Below are 20,793 nucleotides of genomic sequence, written 5' to 3'. Positions count from 1 at the left end.
CACACAGTAAGCACTCAATAAATACAGTTGATCGGTTCAGCCTACGAGTTACAGAGGTCCAGGAAACAGCCCAGGATGGGGATGGGGGAATGGGCTGAGAAGAATCTGAAGCTGGACTGGGTGTCTCCGCCTTGCCTACTTTCTCATCATCCTCTTCTGGGCCCTTGCAATAGCACCTAGGCTGACAGGAATAGTCATAATAATAGCAATAATACTAATAATGATGATGGTATTTGTTAAGCGCTTACTATGTGCCAGACACTGTAATGCAAGGCCAAGGAAAAACTGGAGCTTTTTGGGGCCTTTCTCCTTTTTCCTCCTTCAGCCTCGGTAAGAGGTTAGGGAACTACTAAAATTGGTTCCATGACTTCATTACTAGATAATTATAATCCTTGGATTATTTGTTAACAAGTGCTATGCTAAATGCAATACAATCAGATCAGACCCAGCCCCTGTCCTTCCCAGGGCTTGCAGTGTGAGGGGAGGGAAAGAGGGAGAAAAGGTATTTAACCCCCATTTTTTGGAAGAGGAAAATGGCCAAGAAAGGTTAAAATGAGCTATGCAAGGTCACTCAGCCGGCAAGAGGCAGAGCTGGAATTGGAATTCAGATATCCTGACTCCCAGGCCTGTGCTCTTTCTATGAGGCCATACTGCTTCTCATTTTTATATTTTTCAGGGAAATATATTTTTGCCGAAAGGATATGTTTAGTTTTGATGGGGAGATTTTGATAGCCTTAAGCATCTGTTGATACTAACGAGAGGTAAACAAAGTAGGTAGTATCCATTGCCCTTTTAAAAAACCTTAATTTTTGCTCCCAGACAGCATCCAGGGTTATTTTGTGCTTCAAGGCTCTCCATCACCTCGCCCCCTCCTACCTCACCTCCCTTCTCTCCTTCTCCAGCCCAGCCCGCCCCCTCCGCTCCCCTGCCGCTAATCTCCTCACCGGGCCTCGTTCTCCCCTGTCTCGCCATTGACCCCCGGCCCACATCATCCCCCTGGCCTGGAATGCCCTTCCTCCCTTCAAGGCCCTGCTGAGAGCTCACCTCCTCCAGGAGGCCTTTCCAGACGGAGTCCCCTCCTTCCTCTCCCCCTCGTCCCCCTCTCCATCTCCCCCATCTCACCTCTTTCCCTTCCCCACAGCACCTGTATATATGTATATATGTTTGTACATATTTTTTACTCTATTTATTTTACTTGTACATATCTATTCTATTTATTTTATTTTGTTAATATGTTTGGTTTTGTTCTCTGTCTCCCCCTTCTAGACTGTGAGCCCACTGTTGGGTAGGGACTGTCTCTATATGTCACCAACTTGTACTTCCCAAGCGCTTAGTACAGTGCTGTGCACACAGTAAGCGCTCAATAAATGATTGATTGATTGTGTTTGTGTATTAGATGAGTACTGTATGCCATATACTCTAGAGAATTTACACCTTATGAAACTTTCTTGCAAGGCTTAAGTTTTGTAACTTCTGAGAATAGGATTATTATTATTTTTATATTAACCACAGTAATAATAATAATAATTGTAATTTTCAAGCGCTTGCTATATGCCAGACACTGTACTAAATGCTAGGGTAGCGTCCACATGAGGCTCACAGTCTAAGTAGGAGGGAGAACAGGTATTGAGTCCCCATTTTGCAGATGACGGACCTGAGGCACAGAGAGAAGTGAGGGTGCCTTACCCAAGGTCACGTAGCAGGTAAGCTGTGGACTTGGAGTCCTTAGACTCCCAGCCCCATTAACCCGGGAGACCCCCTCACTGTGCTCTCTCCTGGTTCGGACCTAGGCTGTGACTGTGATTTCGGCCAAGTTGACAAGCATGCAGAGCAGCCTGACGATGCTTGTGGATACACCAGACTACTCGGAGAAATGTGTTCACCTGGAAGCGTTGAAGAACCGGCTGGAGGCTCTGGCCAGCCCTCAGATTGTGGCCGCCTTCAATTCTCAGTCTGTAGGTAAGTGCAGCTCACTTTTTTGCATCTCTTCTCCAAGAGAAGGCAATCTAGTGGGATGACTGCTTAAAATATTCCAATTTTTAAAAATCTTTTCTTAAAATATTCCAGTCCTCTAGGCTGTAAGTTAGTCCTCTAGACTGTAAGCTCATAATGGGCAGGAAATGTATCTGCTAATTCTGTTGTTTTGTACTCTCCCAAGCACAGTGCTGTGCACATAGGAAGCACACAGTGCATACCATTGATTGATGAATTGATTCTTGATCAAACACTATTTGTGGTATAGTATCCAGAAACCCTTCTTTTATCCTGCTTCCAAGTTTTCTGGCCAGTGGACACCCTCATTGAAGGGGCTCCTGATTTTTGAAGATGACATCGTGGCCTAGGGCTGAGGGGGTGATTTTTTCCTTATTTTTTTTTTTTTCAACTCATTTGAGCTCAGTTTATTTGGGTCTTGATAATCTTTTGCCCTTTTCTGATCTTTCTTAGCATAGTTCTCTGACTTGCTGCCATTGTACTGGCATACAACTCAACCTTATTACCTAAAGACCAATGAAGGGGGTGTGGACTGATGTCGGAAAATAGTTGATAGGATGAAACCAGTATGTGTGGTTTGAATGGACTGGTGGGTACTAATCAGTCAAGAGCATTTACTGAGCACCGTTTTGTGCAGAGCACCTTGCTAGGTGCTTGGGAGCGCCCCTGAAGAGTTTATAAATCCATTTGGGTAGACAGACACAAAACCAATTACAGGGAATAAAAAGAGGAGAATGGAGAGATCGATAGATCCAGAAATATCTTGCTTGGACCTATCAATCAATCAGTGGTATTTCTTGAGCACTTATTATATGCAAAGCATTGTACTTAGCGCTTGGGAGAACACAGCACTACAGAGTTAGCAGAAACGTTCCCTGCCCACGACGAGCTTACAGTTTAGAGGGGGACACAGATTGTAGTCTCCTCAATGTAAATGTTATTTCCTTGTCCCCCTTCTCCTGAGAGTTTGTGGGGAGACAGTATTTGGTTGTTCTCCTCTGTTGGCAATGAATTCATGCTATTAATAATGATAATAATAATTGTGATATTTGTTAAAGCGCTTACTGTGTACCAGGCACTGTACTAAGCGCTGGGGTGGATACAAGCAAATTGGGTTGGTCATAGTCCCTGTCCCGCATGGGGCTCAAAAGTCTTTATCCCCGTTTTACAGATGAGGTACCTGAGGCCCAGAGAAGTGAAGTGACTTGCCCAAGGTCACAGAGCAGATAAGTGGCAGAGCAGAGAACAGAACCCAGGTCTTTCTGACTCCCGGGCCTGTGCTCTGTCCATTCAGTCATATATGTTGCCAACTTGTACTTCCCAAGTGCTTAGTACAGTGCTCTGCACACAGTAAACGCTCAATAAATACGATTGAATGAATGAATGCTGCTTCTCTGCATCGCACTGTGGGTTCCCGGCTCTGTAATAGTAATAATAATAATGGCATTTATTAAGTGCTTACTATGTGCAAAGCACTGTTCTAAGCGCTGGGGAGGTTACAAGGTGATCAGGTTGTCCCACGTGGGGCTCACAGTCTTAATCCCCATTTCACAGATGAGGTAACTGAGGTGCAGAGAAGTTAAGTGACTTGCCCAAAGTCATACAGCTGACAATTGGCGGAGTCAGGATTTGAACCCATGACCTCTGACTCCAAAGCCCGTGCTCTTTCCACTGAGCCACGCTGCTTCTCTGTAGCTTGTAGGCCAGCAGGTGGTGGTGCTACATTCTCCTAAACAGCCCCAGGTGTCCTTTCCCAAGGGACTTTTCCTGGAAGCAAACTTGATCGCATGTTTAGTGTTTTAAAGCTCATCGGCTTCCAGGTGCATGTGGGTGTGGCATCGATTAAGCACCTCCTATGTGCCAAGCACTGAGGAAGATACAAGATAATCAGGTCGGACACAGTCCCTGTTATATGTGGGGCTCAGAGCCCAAAGGGGAGGGAGAAAAGATATTGAATCCTTATATTTTAGGTGAGGAAACTGAAGCACAGAAAAGTTAAGCGATTTGCCCAAGGTCACCCAGCAGGCAAGTGTTGGATTTGGGTTTAGCACCCAGGACTGTGGTCTTTCCACAGGGCCATGATGCTTCTCCAGTGTTTCCTCATTTCTTCTGCTTTAAGTGAAATAATTGAAAAGTTTTCTGTAACAAGGTTTAGACTAATACTAAGGACATATGCTTTTTGTAGAATGCTACAGCTTGCAGTCTCTCATTGTATTGTAAACTCCTTAAAGGCAGGAACTGTCTCTTTGCACTTTTAACAGTGCTTGGCATATAGTAAGCACTTAACAAATGCCATCATTATTATTCTACTTTTATTGTATGCTCTCAAGCACCCATTACAGTGCCCTGCGTCCATTAGGTCCTTGATAAATGATTGATGAAGAGATTGACAGAATGCTGATATGGTGATTGACTTAACTCATTGTCCCAGTGAATTGGAGGAACATACAGGCCCATTGTTTTCCCCAAACATAAATTCTTGGACTATCTCCCAGTTGTTGTGACCTTCACACTTAGAAACATTGATTCCCTGTCAGGAACAATAGTGTAGGAAACTGAACCTGGGTCTCCGGAGGCTTGATTTCTAAAACTGCTCAAAGCAACCCTTGTATTTGGTACCCACAGGGAGCCTGTTGCTATTCAGAGCCTAATAATAATAATTATGGTACTTGTTAAGTGCTCACTATGTGTCAAGCACTGTTCTAAATGCTGGGATAGATACAAGTTAATCAGGTTGGACACAATCCCTGTCCCATATGAGGCTCACACTCTTAGTCCCCATTTAACAGATGAGGTAACTGAGGCCCAGAGAAGTGAAGTGACTTCCCTACAGAGTCAGGGGAGTCAATAATATCAACTGCTGCTAAATTCCAGTCTGCTTTTCTACCATTTATGCTGTTGCATTCTCTCTCTTTGTGGCAGTGGGGCTACTGACTGTTGATGATCAATGATATTTATCTAGAGCTTGCTTTGTGCAGAGTATTGGGAGAGTGCAATACAGCAGAGCCGGTAGACTTGATACTTGCCCTCCAGGAGCTTACAGTCTGACAGAGGAGCTTATGGTCTAACGGATGCTTATTGCCTTAACTTAATAATTATTTGCCTTGTATTGTGTTATTTTAGAACAGGCTAAAGTGTTTGTGAAAGTCTTCACAGAAATCGACCGGATGCCTCAACTCCTTGCCTATTACTACAAATGTCACAAGGTACGGGACTGTCTAGGGGTGGGGATTGTATTGGATTCAAAATGTCTTTTGAAGACAGAATGAAATGCAAGGACTCTGCAGTTAGTACTCTTAATTGGGACATGAAGTGTAAGTTTAACGCTAAATCAAGTAGTTCCCTGAGACACAGTGTGACCTAGTGGATAGAACATGGGCTTGAGAGTCAGAAGGACTTGGGTTCTAATCCCAGATCCGCTCCTTGTCTGCTCTGTGACCTTGGGCAAGTCACTTCACTTCTCTGGACCTCAGTTCCCCTCTGTAAAATGGGGATTAAGTCCGTGAGCTCCATGTGGAACACGGACTGTGTCCAACCTGATCAGGTTGTATCTAGCCCAGCAATTAGAACAGTGCCTGGCACATTGTAAGTGCTCAACAAAAACCATAAAAAAAAAAGAAAAACGCCCAGTTGTACAATTTAAGGGTTTTGTCCTGGTGAGTCTGTGAGTTAAGGAAAACTTGTGCACACACATGTGCGCAAGCTGTGTCTGATAACGAAGCACACCAAGCCCAAACAGGCTTGTGTTCTCCAAAAGAACGTACTCCAGTTCCTTAATTGTGTTCCAGCTAAAACGCATATTGAAAGATTGCCTTATAGCAGAAGTGAATACGATATTAAAGTGTAGTAGTGCCCTCCACAATCCAAAAAATTGACCGAGACAATATCAGTATATTAAAAAACATCAATAAGAAGGATAGATACAATTGCAGTGTGAGTACCAAGTAGTGAAAGATGGGTCAATATGTGATTTCCAAAGTAGTATCTTTCAGATCGTATTTATCAACAAGACACCCTGTGCTGACCTGCTAAAGGTCCACAGTGAGTGAATCAGTGCTGAGCAGAAGGGTCCGTTCAGATGGATTTTTAATCTGTAGTTGATGGTTGTGCGGTGGGGGAGGCCGACAGAGTGTGAAAGGGGGAAGTAGTTGTGCTTAGGTCAGTTGTACGGTGGCTGGAAAGTAAGAAGTGAATTGTGAAAGTACTCTAGAAAATCCTGGCAGTAAAGTTCCACGGAGATATGTAGCCCTAAATAAGAGCATTCAAGTTGGGGGGCTGGTGGGGAAGGGGGTCCCTGGAGGGAAATCTTTTACACTTCGGGGTCCCTGAAGGGAAATCTTTTACCCTTCCACCTCCAAATGTTTATTTTTTTTTTGTATTAGCCAGTAGGGGGTACTCTTGCTTTAGACTGTTAGCTCTACGTTTTTAAACTAAAAGTGAAATGTTCTTACTCGGGAATCCTCGTCTCCGACCCTCAGGAGGGATGAAGTGTGTCCCTTGCCCAGAAGGGATCACCTAGCAAGGCTGAGGTGTTGGTTTTCCGTCCCCTAACCACCTGGAAGTATTTCCTTCAATCAGTCAGGTTCCTTGGTTTGAAAGGGTGGTCCTCAAATCAGAGAGTCAGTGAGATGGGGGCTTTTTACCACTATCCCAGCTGGTTTTAGGGTTTAGGCTTTTATTTTTAATGCTGCGGTGTCTTGGAAAACGAATCCCCGGTAAAAAGGGGTTTGGCGACACCAGCTTCATTTCTAAGGGAATTCATATCAGAAGTATTATTTGGGCAAATCTCCAATATGTGGAGATTTTAGACTGTGAGCCCACTGTTGGGTAGGGACTGTCTCTATATGTTGCCAACTTGTACTTCCCAAGTGCTTAGTACAGTGCTCTGCACACAGTAAGCACTCAATAAATATGATTGATGATGAACATGTGTGTCTGTTGAAAGGGTGGCACAGGTAGCATTTCCCCCGGGGCAGACCCCCTAGGGAGGGGCAGTTCTGGCATTCTTTTGGGTCTTTAACTGAAGCCTTGACTTCACTGTCACTGAGGCCCTGTATGGGGGAGGCCCTGAGAGAATGGGGGGAGGAGCAAAGCGGCAATGGAGACTGTAGCATAGATGCCCGACCCCCGTCCCCCATCTTGGAAAGAAGTTTTTTCATGAACCTAGAAACTGAACAGCCCTTCTCTCTTCCATCCTTTGTCTCCTGTCTCCCTCCCCAGCAGCCCCGCTTTCCCCAGAGTTGTCTATGTGTGCAAAGAAGTCATCCAGTCCCCAGGAAGGGGTGGTGAATACTGCTTGGCTTCTTGTGCGGGGAAGGGTGGAAAGCTGGGTTCGGGGAGAGGTACTCTACTTCCTGGGACTAAAACCTCTGGTACTGCCCTGGATGGGGCCCTTTTGATCACTCGAAAAAGCGCTAATTATTTTTGTCATGTTTCTATTTTTGTTTTCCCGGCCTTGTAGTCAAGGTCCTCTGCTTCATCACTCCTCCTGAAACTATTGACATTTTGCAAATTCTCTGGCGTCGAAATGGAATATTGAAAGACTTGAGCACCCTAACCCAGCCCTAACCCTAATCCCTTAAACTCTTATCCTTGAGTGGCTGTTAACATTAAGGCAGGGAGCTCTCAAGCCTTTCAGTAATTATGAAATGTGGTAACACTCCTTTCGTGTTTGTCCATAAGCAGATATCCAAAGGGCTACTAAACCCTTTTATTTTTGTTTTTAAGAGCAGGGGTGTGGGGGAAATGAATGTCCACTGGAAATAACCAGCAACAGCCAATTGCTTGTGACCATGGGAGGGAAGAATAGTTTTTGTGGGTGGTCCATCCACCTTTGGTCTCTATCCAGGTACAGTCAAAGGCAGATGATCCCAACTAATTGGATCTGAGGTTAGTTTAATCGAAAGTGTGGATAACTGAACAAAAATGGGCTTGACTCTGTCATCCAGGGCCTTGCCCAGTTTTAGCCAGTGATACGAGCTTTCAAAAAATCGAGACTATCCTTGGCTCAGAAATCAGGAGTTTGGAAAATTGGCATTCTGACACAGTGCGTTTTTACTCCCCCATGCAGGTGCAACTTGTGGCGGTTTGGCAGGATCTCTGTCAGAGTGACTTGGCGCTAGACCGACAGCTGACCGAGTTGTACGACACTCTGCTCGGAGCCTGGCACACTCAGCTCCAGTGGGCCATGCAGGTAATGATAACAATAAGAAGAATAACTGTGGTATTTGTGAAGCACTTTCTGTGTGCCAAGCGCTGTACCAAGTGCTGGGGTAGATCCATTATATGCAGAGTGGACACAGCCCCTGTCCCACTCAGAGCTCACAGTCTAAGTAGAAGGGAGGGGTCAGGTATTTAGTCCCTGTTTTATAGATGAGGAAACTGAGGTACAGAAAAGTGAAGCGACTTGCCCACACAGCAGGTAAGCGGCAGAGGTGGGATTAAAACTCAGGTCCTCTGACTCCGAGCCCCATGGTCTTGAAGCAGCGTGGCTCAGTGGAAAGAGCACAGGCTTTGGAGTCAGAGGTCATGGGTTCAAACCCCCGCTCCACCAGTTGTCAGCTGTGTGACTTTGGGCAAGTCACTTCACTTCTCTGTGCCTCAGTTAACCTCATCTGTAAAATGGGGATCAAGACTGCGAACCCCCGGTGCGACAACCTGATCACTTTGTAACCTCCCCAGCGCTTAGAACAGAGCTTTGCACATAGTAAGCGCTTAATAAATGCCATCATTATTATTAGGCCAAACTGCTTCTTTTTCTGCTTGAGTCCAAAAGGAAGCGGGAAATTCATCCGGGCACTAAGGTGCTGAGTGGTTTGTCCAAAAATCTATTCTCTGAAAAGATTTATCCCTCTCTTGGAGGGTTAGTGCATGTCCTGGCCCAAAAGGGGTTAAAGATGTATTTGGAAGTCCAATCAGGGTTGCTGTTTTGGCTGCCACTCTTATCATTCTGCTCGGTATCTTAACTGGAATCTAATTTGACAGCGCTGCATTTTTTTAGTTGTAAAGCATGTAGAATTCCTAAACCATTATCTTCTGATCTAAAAACAAGAGGACCTCACTCAGGTGGTGTTTGAACAGCCAGTTGAGTTTCATTTCATGGGGTGAAATCGTACTGCCTTGGAGTTTTGTAGTTGCCCAAGCACTTGAAGTATTCGAGGAAGAGCATGAGACCTCGAGGAGGGGATTGAGCCTGCGGGTTCCGATACGAAATCATCATCATCATCATCAATCGTATTTATTGAGCGCTTACTATGTGCAGAGCACTGTACTAAGCGCTTGGGAAGTACAAATTGGCAACATATAGAGACAGTCCCTACCCAACAATGGGCTCACAGTCTAACAGTCACACACACACAGAGACAAGCACGAACACACACACCCAAGCACACACACACACACAGAGACAAGCACCAACACACACAGAGACAAGCACCAACACACACACACACCCAAGCACACACACAGAGAAGCACAAACACACACACAAACCCAACACAGAGACAAGCACAAACACCCACACCCAAGCACACACACACAGAGGCAAGCACAAACACAAGCACACAGAGACTAGCACAAGCACACACACAGAGAAGCACAAACACACACACAAACCCAGCACAGAGACAAGCACAAACACCCGCACCCAAGCACGCACACACAGAGGCAAGCACAAACACAGGCACACAGAGACTAGCACAAACACACACACCCAAGCACACACACACACAGAGGCAAGCACAAACACAGGCACACAGAGACTAGCACAAACACACACACCCAAGCACACACGCACAGAGACAAGCACGGACACACTCACCCAAGCACACACACAGAGACAATCACAAACACACCCAAGCGCAAACACACACCCAAGCGCACACACACACGCACAGACAAGCACAAACACACACACCCAAGCACACACACACAGAAAGAAGCAGAAACACACACACCCAAGCACACACACACACACACAGACAAGCACAAAAACACACAAGCACAAACACACACGCCGAGCCTCCGGTCAACCGGCCTTAGGGCAGCCCCCTAATTCCTCCCGGGCCGGGCCAGGCCAACGTGCCCCTTGGGGCATGGCAGCTATCAGGATCCCACCTTCCCTTTGCCCCCCACCACAAAAAAAACACTTTCCTTCGTGTGCCACACCGGGTGACAAGGTAGCCGGAGGCAAAGGATGGGCCAAGGGGCTGGAAGCGTGGGCAGGGGCCCTCCCAAAGCCCCCGGCAAGGCGTCTCTCCGAGGGACTGGAAGGGAAACTGAGGTTCAACCCAGTGCCACCCTTTTCCAACCCCTCCCGGCAATCCTGGAGAAATAGGGGGCCGCCCGGGGCCTCCTTTGCAACTTTTAGGGACCCCCTCCCTCCCCAGGACCCCTGTCTTCAAAATGAGCTCTTCCAACTTCACATGACATCAGGCTGAATTTCCTACAGCCGATAAGCGTTCTCAACCGTGAAAGGTCAGGGTGATTGTTATCTTGACTTGAAGGTTATGAAGACCATGAGAAGCAGTAAATCCTCTCATGCAAGGGGGGGTAAAAAAAAAAACAAAACACCCAACCTTTCCTTGGAATAACGTTTTGCTGCCCAGCTTGTTCTAGCAAGCTTGTTTCAGTAAGAGCTTGGCCCTCTCTTTCTTCATAATTAGCTGTGAATCACTTTTTCAGGTGTTGGTTCATTTGCTGCCGAGGTAAAAGGCCAACACTACAAGAACCAATTCTACATACCCAAGGTCATGTCATTCAGAACAGTTAAACAGCTCCTACTACCCCCCAGCCTCCAGTCTTCAAAAACAACTCCACAGATCCTCAGAAATTATAATAAAGATAATAATATTGGTATTTGTAAAATACTTACTATGTTCCAGGCACTCTACTGAGCTGTGAGGTAGATTCAAGCTAGTCAGATTGGACACAGTCCCTGTTCCCTATGGGGCTCACAGTCTCAATCCCCATTTTACAGATGAGGTAACTGAGGCCCAGAGAAGTGAAGTGATCTGCCCAAAGTCGCACAGCAGGCAAGTGGCAGAGCTGGGATTAGAAACCAGGTCCTTCTGACACCCTTGCCTGGCTCTATGCACCAGACCCCACTGCTTCTCCTGCTGCATCTCAGCCTGTGCTTATCTATTCTTTCCTATTGCTCACCTCCCCTGCTGTTCTTCATATTGCTTTTTTGTGGTATTTTTAAAGTGCTTATTATGTGCCAGGCACCATGCTAAGCGCTGGAATAGATGCACGCTAATCCGGTTGGACACAGTCTGCCATTCAATCAGTCAGCCGTACTTATTGAGTGCTTACTGTGTACAGAGCACTGTACTAAGTGCTTGGGAAGTACAAGTTGGCAGCATATAGAGACGATCCCTACCCAACAGCGGGCTCTCAGTCTAGAAGGGGGAGACAGACAACAAAACATGTAGGCAGGTGTCAAAATCATCAGAATAAATAGAATTATGGAGCTCACAGTCTTCATCCACATTCTTCAGATGAGGTTGCTGAAGCCTAAAGAATTGAAGTGACTTGCCCAAGGGCACAGCAGACAAATGGCAGAGCTGGGGTTAGAACCCAGGTCCTCCTGATTCCCACTCCAGTGCTCTATCCATTAGGCCACTCTGCTGCTCATATTACTACCAAAGGAACACAAGTTTACTTTCCAGCCAAGTACACTCATCTAGGCCTCCCATTAGAACACTTTCCCACTAAAACCAGCCGTTGGATATGCAGAGTTGGTAGGCAAGTTTCTAGATCTCTGAGGCCTGGTCAGATGGTCATGGCAAGATGGAGCTGTGGCCAGGATTAATGAGATAACTGCTTTGAAGTAGTATTTGCAGATATGAATCAAGGTAGGAAACGGATCATCCTAGATGGGTATTAGAGAATGTTAATGTGAGATAGTCCATTACCTGGGCCTTAAGGGGACTTGGGAACCAGTAAGCTAGGGCCCTGTCAGTCCAGGAAGGGCAGTTTTAGCAAATCTCTTTCCCACCAGGCCTCCTTCCACCCCTGAGTCTCCATTCTTCAGGGATGGGAAAATCCCAAGAGACCCGCCTGCCACTCACAGCCTGCTCCAGACAGCCCTGGGCCTGAGGATGTGGTGGCCCTTAATTCTCCAGTCCCCCTGTCTCCCTGCCTGGTGGCAGCTCTGTGGAAAGGGTGGGTTTCCTAGGGCTTGGAGGCTGAGGCTGTCCTTAGTCACCAGAACAGATGGGGAGGGGACACCAGACTCCCTTACTGATGACTCTCCAGTAGCCCTGCACCCTCCTCCCTGGGGGGACCTTCTCTTCCTGGCAAGCAGGACCCCCCAGAGCTGCTGCTGCTGCTGCACAGAAAAGGGGGAGGTGGAAAGGGAGCACTGAGACCCCAGATTTGGAGAAGCAATCAGCCGGCCCTCTCCATGCCATGCTGAATGCCAGTGGCTCTCCAGTATCCTGATGGCTTTTCAGTGTGGAGTCCCAGGGCGGTTGCCCTATTTGGGCCCATTCTAGGGCCCGTTCTGAGGGGTGAATGGGGCAGAAGAAGAAATACAATCTTGCTGCGCTACTGTAACCCAACCTGCACACTTCACTCCTCTAATGCCAGCCTACTCACTGTACCTCATCTCATCCATCTCACTGCTGACCTCTCATCCACATCCTGCCTCTGACCTGGAACACCCTCCCTCCTCATGTCCAACAGACAGTTACTCTCCCTGCCACCTCAAAGCCTTACTGAAGGCACATCTCCTCCAAGAGGCCATCCCTGTCTGAGCCCTCTTTTCTTCCTCTCCCACTCCCTTCTGTATCTCCACTGCACTTATGTACACGTCTATTATTTATATATTTTAGTGTCTGTCTTCCCCCTCTAGACTGTAAGCTCGTTGTGAGGGCGGAACGTGTCTGTTATATTGTTGTACTTTTCCAAGCGTTTAGTACAATACTCTGCACACGGTAAGCACTCAGTAAATACAGTTGACTGACAACCGAGCTTCCTTTGTTGGGTCCATTTTTGGTACTTGTCTTTGAGGTTGGCTAGTACTGAGAAATACTTGCATAGCACTCACATTTCCACCCAGGGACTAGAACGAAAAGGCAACTAGCAACTTCACTTTAACAACTTTAATGGGTTGTTAAACTGCTAACGATCACGCAACCTAGAGTTCTTCTTAGCTTCAAGTGAAAACTAGGTAAGTGCTTATTGATAATCACCCTGTTGATTCAGAGTACTGCTGTCGTTGATTAAACAACTTACCAGGGTAATAGAAGTGTAAAGGCTGGAGGGGAGGGGGAGAGAACTGCAGGGGTGGCTAGAGAGAGCTGGTCCACGGGAGCTTGGGAGAAGAGCGGCAGGGATCTGGGGAGTACACCGAGGATAAGGAAGCCAGCTCTTCTGATCTTTCCCTGGTTTGGAAGAGGGCTTAGGGAGAAGTCCATTCCCCTGTTGCTCTTTTCCAAAGCTGCCCTGTGCCAGTCACCCCCCAGCCAGAGCAAGGAGGCTGTCGATGGGCGAGCTCTTGCAGCGTTGGTTAAGTAGACAGTGGGGAGCTACTGGATGAATCTGGGTTAGGGTCCCGGAGGTCTTCCCACTTTGTCAGCTCTGTTTTAACGTGTCACTCCTGGCCAATACGGCGGCTTTCTTCTCTTCCTTCAGGTTTTCAAGAACGCCCACGAGGTGGTGACTGTGCTGCTCATCCAAACCCTGGAGGCCTTGGTGCCCTCCCTGCCCGTCTGCTTGGCCACTGGGTTGGAAAGGGCAGGGCCAGATGAGAAGCTCATCAAACTACTGGAGCTCTACGACAGCACGGCACACTTCGCCAAGGGGCTGGAGATGGCAATGCTCTCTCACTTGCGTAAGCCTTCTTCATTCTCCCGGCCTCCTGCTCCTCCCTGTCGCTGTCCCGTTGTCCCCTGGGGTTTGGGTTTGTTTGCTCTTTTGGATGCCTGGCTGAACTGAAAGGAAAAGGATTAGTGTTTCCATTGTCAGCACTGAAAGTACTTTTTCAGTGAAAAAATGTGTTCGTGTGTGGCCATTCACTGCTCATTTAGGGTCGGTGGCGTCCTGGATCCCTTTTCGTGGGGAGCCATGGCTACCTCCCATTGGCCTCTGAGACACAAGGGGACTAGAAAGGCTGGTAGAAATCGGGGGCGGTGGTGGTGTTCTTTTTATTCAAGTCTTCACAACACCCTGTCTTCAGGTAATTCAATCCACAGTAAAAGTGAGATCACCTCCTCATTAGGGGAACGAGCCTGGGCATCAGAGGACTTGGGTTCTAATCCTGGCTCCACGCTTGTCCTGCTGTGTGACTTTGGACAAGTCACTAAATTTTTCTGGGCCTCAGTTGGTAAAATGGGGATTAAGACTGTGAGCCTCATGTAAAATGAGGTCTGTGTCCAACCTAATTTGCTGTTACCTACCCCAGTGCTTGGCACATAGTAAATGCTTAACAAATACCATATATTTTTAAAAAAAGACTAATGAGCCCCCCTCATGAAAGAAGTGGGCTTGGAGGGAGGTTTGAATGAGCAGGAACCAACTTGGTATTCAAGGAGTGGGAACTTCTTGTCTGCCAAAATTGAGTAGGGAATCCAGTGGGAGAATGGACATGGAATATTAGAGGCTTCTGCCCAGGAGGAGTCATTTTGAATTCAGCCCGCTTGGTGCTCTTGGACAAACGGCATACAGTGGGTTAAAGTTTTCCTGCCATTTCCCCATTTACCTTAGAGCATCATAAACTTTAACGGTTGAAGCTTGTGACGCCTACAGGAAATTGCCGAGGGAAGGTTGTGGGCCTTGGTCTGCCATTTGGTTGGGGCTTGTCACCTTCTCGGTTTATTTAATTGTTATCCTGTTTTAATAGATTTCCTTGTAATAGCCTGGACATTTCAGGGAGTGCGGTTATTCTTCTGTTCCTGGTGATTCATAGGATAGTTTTGGCAGAAAAACTGCCCCTTGCTGGTCAGGCTTAATTATGGGAAGCAGGAGATACACGTGATGTCGTAGCACATATGATTTCCAAAGGGAGGCCATAAACTGTCAAACGATTGGCACCAGGCTTCAGAGGTATGGTGAGATTGGGCAGGCCAACGAGGAGAGGGTAGAGTGAAGTCAGGGCAGTGGCTTTGTTACACACATCAGAAATAATCCTGGATATTGTCAGGAACCAGGAAACCATCCATCTGAGCACAAACCTCTTAACAAATTCCTAAAACAGCCTCCCTGTCCCTCAACTGATTTCTAACCCCTGGGTTTGGCTTTTCTAATCTGCGGATTCCTTCTAGGCGAACACAATCTGGTGAAGGTCATGAGTTTGGTGCAAGCCGTGTATGGGCCCTACAAACCTTATCAGCTACAGTATGGAGAGCTAGAAGATCATCACCTTCTCATCCAGATCAGTGCAGTTCCTTTGGTAATGGAACATTCCTATAATAAGAGACTTCAAGCATATGATTTGTTTCCTTAAAGGTATCAAGAAAAACTTGCTCAAGAGGAAAAGGAGTGTTATTTGACAGTCGTCAGTCAGCCAATCGTATTGATATTTTTTTTAAATGGCATTTGTTAAGCATTTACTATATGCCAGGCACTGTACTAAGCACTGGGATAGGTACCAGCTAATTAGGTTGGACACAGTCCATGTCCCGCATGGGGCTCACACCCTTAATTCTCATTTTGCAGATGAGGCAACTAAGGCACACAGAAGTTGTAACTTGTCCAAGGTCACGCAGCAGAGAAGTGGAGGAGCCAGGGAAGCAGACTTTAAAATCAATTATGGATATTCATAAGTGCCGTGGGGCTGAGGGAGAAGAGGGAAGGTTATTCAGGCATGTTAAATGCATTCCTATGGCTGGGCTTCATATGTGCTTCTAAGTCTGTATGCAGATTGCATGGCAAAGCTTCAAGTTATTAGCAACTTAATACATTATTATTATTATTGCTAGTATAATAATACAAAATAGACCCTGCTCCTTACAATGCCTCACTAGCCCGGTGTGGGCAAGAATTGTCTCTCTTTATTGCTGAATTTTACTTTCCAAGTGCTTAGTACAGTGCTCTGCATACAGTAAGTGCTCAATAAATACTATTGAATGAATGTTTTTGCATCAGGGGTCCCATGAAATGCCAGAGCAGGGGAAGTTGGGGGCATTACTCCATGCTGAGGGGTAGCCTAAATTTAGGGGAACCAGGGCATCCCCCCCGCCACTCTGCAAAGAGTTAGTTGATTCCCACCCTTTCAAGCAGCGTCAAGGGAGCTTCCAGTAGGCTGGCAGTTGGGCCTACGTCTTAAGACCTCCGAGAGCCAGGGTCAGGCCAGATACGGAAATCACTATGCCTTCTCCTTACCCTTCTCCCTCCCACTCCCCCCAACTCCCCTCCTCCTCTCTGGGCAGAGGCTCTTGAGCTTTACCAAGTTCTCTCCTTCCGAAAAGCAGTGTGGTCTAGTCGATGGAGTCAGAAGGCCCTGGGTTCTAATCCCGGCTCTGCTGCTTGTCTGCCGGGTGACACTTAACTTCCCTTTGCCTCAGTTACCTCGTCTGGAAAATGGGGATTAAGACTGTGAGCCCCACATGGGACAACTTGATTATCTTCTATCTACCCCAGTGCTTAGAACAGTTTGTGGCACATAGTAAGTGCTTAACAAATACCATAATTATTATTATTATTGTTACTCTGGTCCTCAGTTCCCTCATCTGTAAAATGAGGGGTAAGACTGTGGACGCTGTGTAGGACAAGGACTGTGTCCAACTGGATTACGTTGTATCTACCCTAGCGCTTAGAACAGTGCTGGCACATACTTAGCACTTAAAAGATACTGTAAGTTGTTTTTATTATTATTATTCCATTTGTTCAAAACTTGGCCTGGACTTGACTCTCCTTGGTGGTGTCGATACCAGGACCTCTGAGGTCCTGGTAGCTCCCTGAGGGAGATGGGTGATAGAGAAGGGGAACGGGATCCTGTCTGGGTGAGCCCCGGAGCAGGGGAAAGGGAAGGGGGAAAGATTGGCGGGCGGCTCCCCGGATGGCCCCGGAGAAGTGCAGCCTGGGTCATGCGCCCTGCACTTTTCGGTCCAGTCTGAGGTGTTCAGCAGATTTCTGGGTTCACATGGAGATGCCATACTCTGTTTTCCTGGGATCTAGATCTGTTTTCGCTAACCCTCTTGCGGGTGAGATGTGCCGTTAAACGATGCGCATCCTAGTAGAGTTGGGAGGTCCTGAAACTGAATCTGGGAGTCCCTCAGGGACCAGCACAAGTCAGGTTGCATCACCTTCAGGAGGCCCTCTGATTTCCCACAACCCTTCTCTCTTGTATTCATTCAATCGTATTTATTGAGCGCTTACTGGTGCAGAGCACTGTACTAAGCGCTTGGGAAGTACAAGTTGGCAACATACAGAGACAGTCCCTACCCAACAGTGGGCTCATAGTCTAGAAGGGGGAGACAGACAACAGAACAAAACATACTAACAAAATAAAATAAATAGAATAGTAAATATGTACAAGTAAAATAAATAGAGTAATAAATCTGTACAAACATATATACAGGTGCTGTGGGGAGGGGAAGGAGGTAGGGCGGGGGGGATGGGGTTGCGGAGGAGGAGGAGAGGAAGGAGAGGGCACAGTCTGGGAAGGCCTCCTGGAGGAGGTGAGCTCTTGGGGTGCCAACTCACGTGTATAGTCATTGCATCCGAACACAGTTTGGGTATGCCCTGCTCCTGGGACTTCGTCTCCTAGCAGCCCTTGAGGCAACTGTAAATGTGCACAGTCCCACATGGGCTGGGTTTAATCACTTTGAGAAGTAGTGGCCTAGTAGAAAGAGCCCGGGCCTAAGGGTCAAAGAACCTGGATTCTAATTGTGGGTCCGCCACTTGTCTGCTGTGTGACCTTGGGCAAAGTCACTTCACTTCTCTGGACCTTGTTACTTCATCTATAAAACGGGGATTAAGACCATTAGTCCCATGGGCGACAGGATCTCTGTTCAAACCAGTTATCTTGTATCTACCCCAGCACTTAGTACGGTGTCTTTCACATAGTAAGTGCTTAACAAATGCCGTTACTATTATTATTATTGTTATTATTTGTGCGGTCATGGTGCTGGAAGTGAGCCTGGACCCATGTCTGGTTAGGCCCAGACCCCACTGGCCTGGCTTGCATCTCCACTTTAGGTGGATTTCCAACCTGTACAGGGCCCTGTGGCCTCTCCTTCCTCTTTCTGTGTGTCTCGTCCTGATTGAGTGTGATGCTTTTGTGCCTGAAGCGGCTTCTCTCCTCTGCTCGTGTGCTGATCAGGAACATTGGGAAGTTATTGACTGCGTCCAAGAACTGAGCCACTCAGTGAACAAGCTCTTTGGTTTGGCTTCTGAAGCGGTGGACAGATGCATCAAACTCACTGATGGGCTGGGGACGTGTGGACTGCTGACTGCCCTGAAATCCCTCTTCACCAAGTAAGGCGCTGAATTCATTAATAATTGTATTTGTTAAGCATTTACTGTGTGTCAAGCTCTGAACTAAGTGCCGGGGGGAGAGGCGGAGTAATCAGGCCGGATACAGTCCCTGTCCTCACATAGGGCTCGCTGTCTAAAGGGAGGAAGAACAGGTATTGAGGACTCATTTGACACCTGTGGAAACTGAGGCACAGAGAAGGGAGGTGACTCGCTCAACAGCGGGCAGGTGGCAGAGCTGGGATTAGAATTTAGGTCTTCAGACTCCTAGCCCGTTCTGTTTCTACTAGGCCACACTGCTTCTCCAACCAGATAAGGAAAATTTGTCTTTTTGCACTGGTTCCTTTAGATCGTGAGCTCCTTGAGGGCAGGGATTGGGTCTGTTTACTCTGTGGCACCCTCCTTGTGGGCAGGGAATGTGTCTGTTGATTGTTATATTGTATTCTCCCAAGTGCTTAGTACAGTATTTACACCCAGTAAGCGCTAAGTAATGATCGAACGAATGAAAGAACTCTCCAAACGCTTAGTTCAGTGCTGTGCACGCAATAAGCACTCAGTAAATATCGTTAATGAGGATAGGCTGAAAAATCATTGGCGGTTCCAAAGCCCAGCAAGCGATCCCGAGAATCTTTTGACTGAGAGTGAATCATTCGAATATAGATTCCCTCGGCCACCAGTTCAGGGAGTTGCCAAGGAATAAGGCGGCGTGATTCATTCCTGTAAGGAGCCAATGATCCAATGGGGGAGACGAGACCAATAGAATAAAGGAACATGTAGATTCAAGGAATGAAGATCTCTACATTTTTACCCAAGGAACCACAGCTGTTATTGGAAGAGTGGGGAGGGTGCCTGGAAAGACTTGAGCCTTGAGCCGAGCTGGGATGGAGGGAGGGGGGTGGGGTTTAGTGGGTAGTGGGGAAATGTTTCAATCAGTGATGCGGGGGAGGGCAGGGTGTGTGTGGGGGCTACTGGCAACTGGGTTCCCATTGACAGCGGAGTGGAGCAGAGTGCCAAAGTAGAGGGAAGCTGAACTAATTTGCAGTGGGAAGCCCTGCAGAGCCACTGCAGGTTTGGTAAAGAAGATTTGTAATTTGTTGCCGATTTGTACATCCCAAGCGCTTAGTACAGTGCTCTGCACACAGTAAGCGCTCAGTAAATACGATGGAATGAATGAATAACTCGCTCAAAATGACTCTCGAGGAAGTCTTCTCTTCTTGATGGAATTTCTCAGCATCCTGCTCCGACGGCCTCAGCCGAGACTCCTGGATTTAATTCAGACGAAAAGCTCAGTTCGGTCCAGTGCATCAGTCATATTTATTGAGCACTTACTGTGTGCAGATCTTGGGAGAGTACACGATAATATAAGAGACACATTCCCTGCCCACAACGAGCTTAAAGTCTGGAGCTTACCGTGTGTAGAGCACTGTACTCAGCGCTTGGATGAGTACACTATAACAATAGAACAGACACATTCCCTGCCCACAGTGAGCTCACAGTCTGGCGCTTACAGGCTGCAGAACATTGTACTAAGTGTTTGGGAGAGCGCCGTGCCCACATTGTAGAAATCTGGGGTGACGGTTGGTACTCTCTGCGGTGGATAGGAGAAATCTGGTCACAGAGTTTTCTCCTGGAGGGAAATGAAGCCAGAGTGGTTGGGACTGCAAAAAATAATAATTATGATATTTGTTAAGCACCTGATATGTGCCAGGCACTCTCCTAAGTAGATACAAGGTAATTGGGTTGGACACAGTCCCTGTCCCCTGTGGGGCTCACAGTCTTAATCCCCATTTTACAGATGAGGGAACCGAGGCTCAGAGAAGTGAAGTGACTTGCCCAAGGTCACATAGCAGCTAAGTGGTGGAGCTGGTAGTAGAACCCATGACCTTCTGATTCCCAGGCCCTAGCTCTATCCCCTAGGCCTTGCTGCTGCTTAAACGAGTGATTGGGCAGCAGGCCCTGAAAAATACATATTTGTCATAGTTACCGTGGCGACACAATTGCTTAACCTCCTGCCCCTAAAGTACAATTGCACTGGAAATGACATTCCACTGCCAATTTGTCCTAGCTGAATTGTTTGTGGGTTGTTTTTTTTTTTTAAATACATACCGGGAAAGCTGCTGTCCTCTCCTTGCTCAAAGAAAAGGGACTGTAGGTGGAGTCTTGGCTTCACAACACTGTTAAACCTTGATGGCTTTTAAAACCTAGATTACAAGAAAATGAACAAGTCTGAAAAGGGAGCAGGTGAAGCGTTCTGATAGGGAAGTGCTTTCTAGCACTGTTTTCGAGCTGTTTTTTTTTTTTAACCTTCCTCAAATAATATTAGTATTAATGATGGTATTTGTTCAGCTGTGCTGTGTGTCAAGTTATGTCCTAAGTGCTAGG

The 20,793-nt window shown here is 47.1% G+C and overlaps 1 protein-coding gene across 1 annotated transcript in view; it reads left to right on the top strand.

Annotated features, from left to right (window-relative positions):
* Positions 1–20,793, top strand: part of COG7 (component of oligomeric golgi complex 7) — a 51,517-nt gene that overhangs the window by 9,060 nt on the left and 21,664 nt on the right. The window contains exons 4-9 of the mRNA XM_038762283.1: positions 1,791–1,959; positions 5,116–5,198; positions 8,063–8,185; positions 13,630–13,828; positions 15,258–15,385; positions 18,260–18,414. Coding sequence (XP_038618211.1) covers positions 1,791–1,959; positions 5,116–5,198; positions 8,063–8,185; positions 13,630–13,828; positions 15,258–15,385; positions 18,260–18,414 — 857 coding nt within the window. The remainder of the gene's footprint in view (positions 1–1,790; positions 1,960–5,115; positions 5,199–8,062; positions 8,186–13,629; positions 13,829–15,257; positions 15,386–18,259; positions 18,415–20,793) is intronic.

The sequence above is a fragment of the Tachyglossus aculeatus genome, chromosome 21, assembly GCF_015852505.1.
Source record: "Tachyglossus aculeatus isolate mTacAcu1 chromosome 21, mTacAcu1.pri, whole genome shotgun sequence".
Taxonomy (NCBI): domain Eukaryota; kingdom Metazoa; phylum Chordata; class Mammalia; order Monotremata; family Tachyglossidae; genus Tachyglossus; species Tachyglossus aculeatus.
Note: the sequence above shows the minus strand (reverse complement) of the source record. Positions and strands in the feature narration are given on the sequence as shown.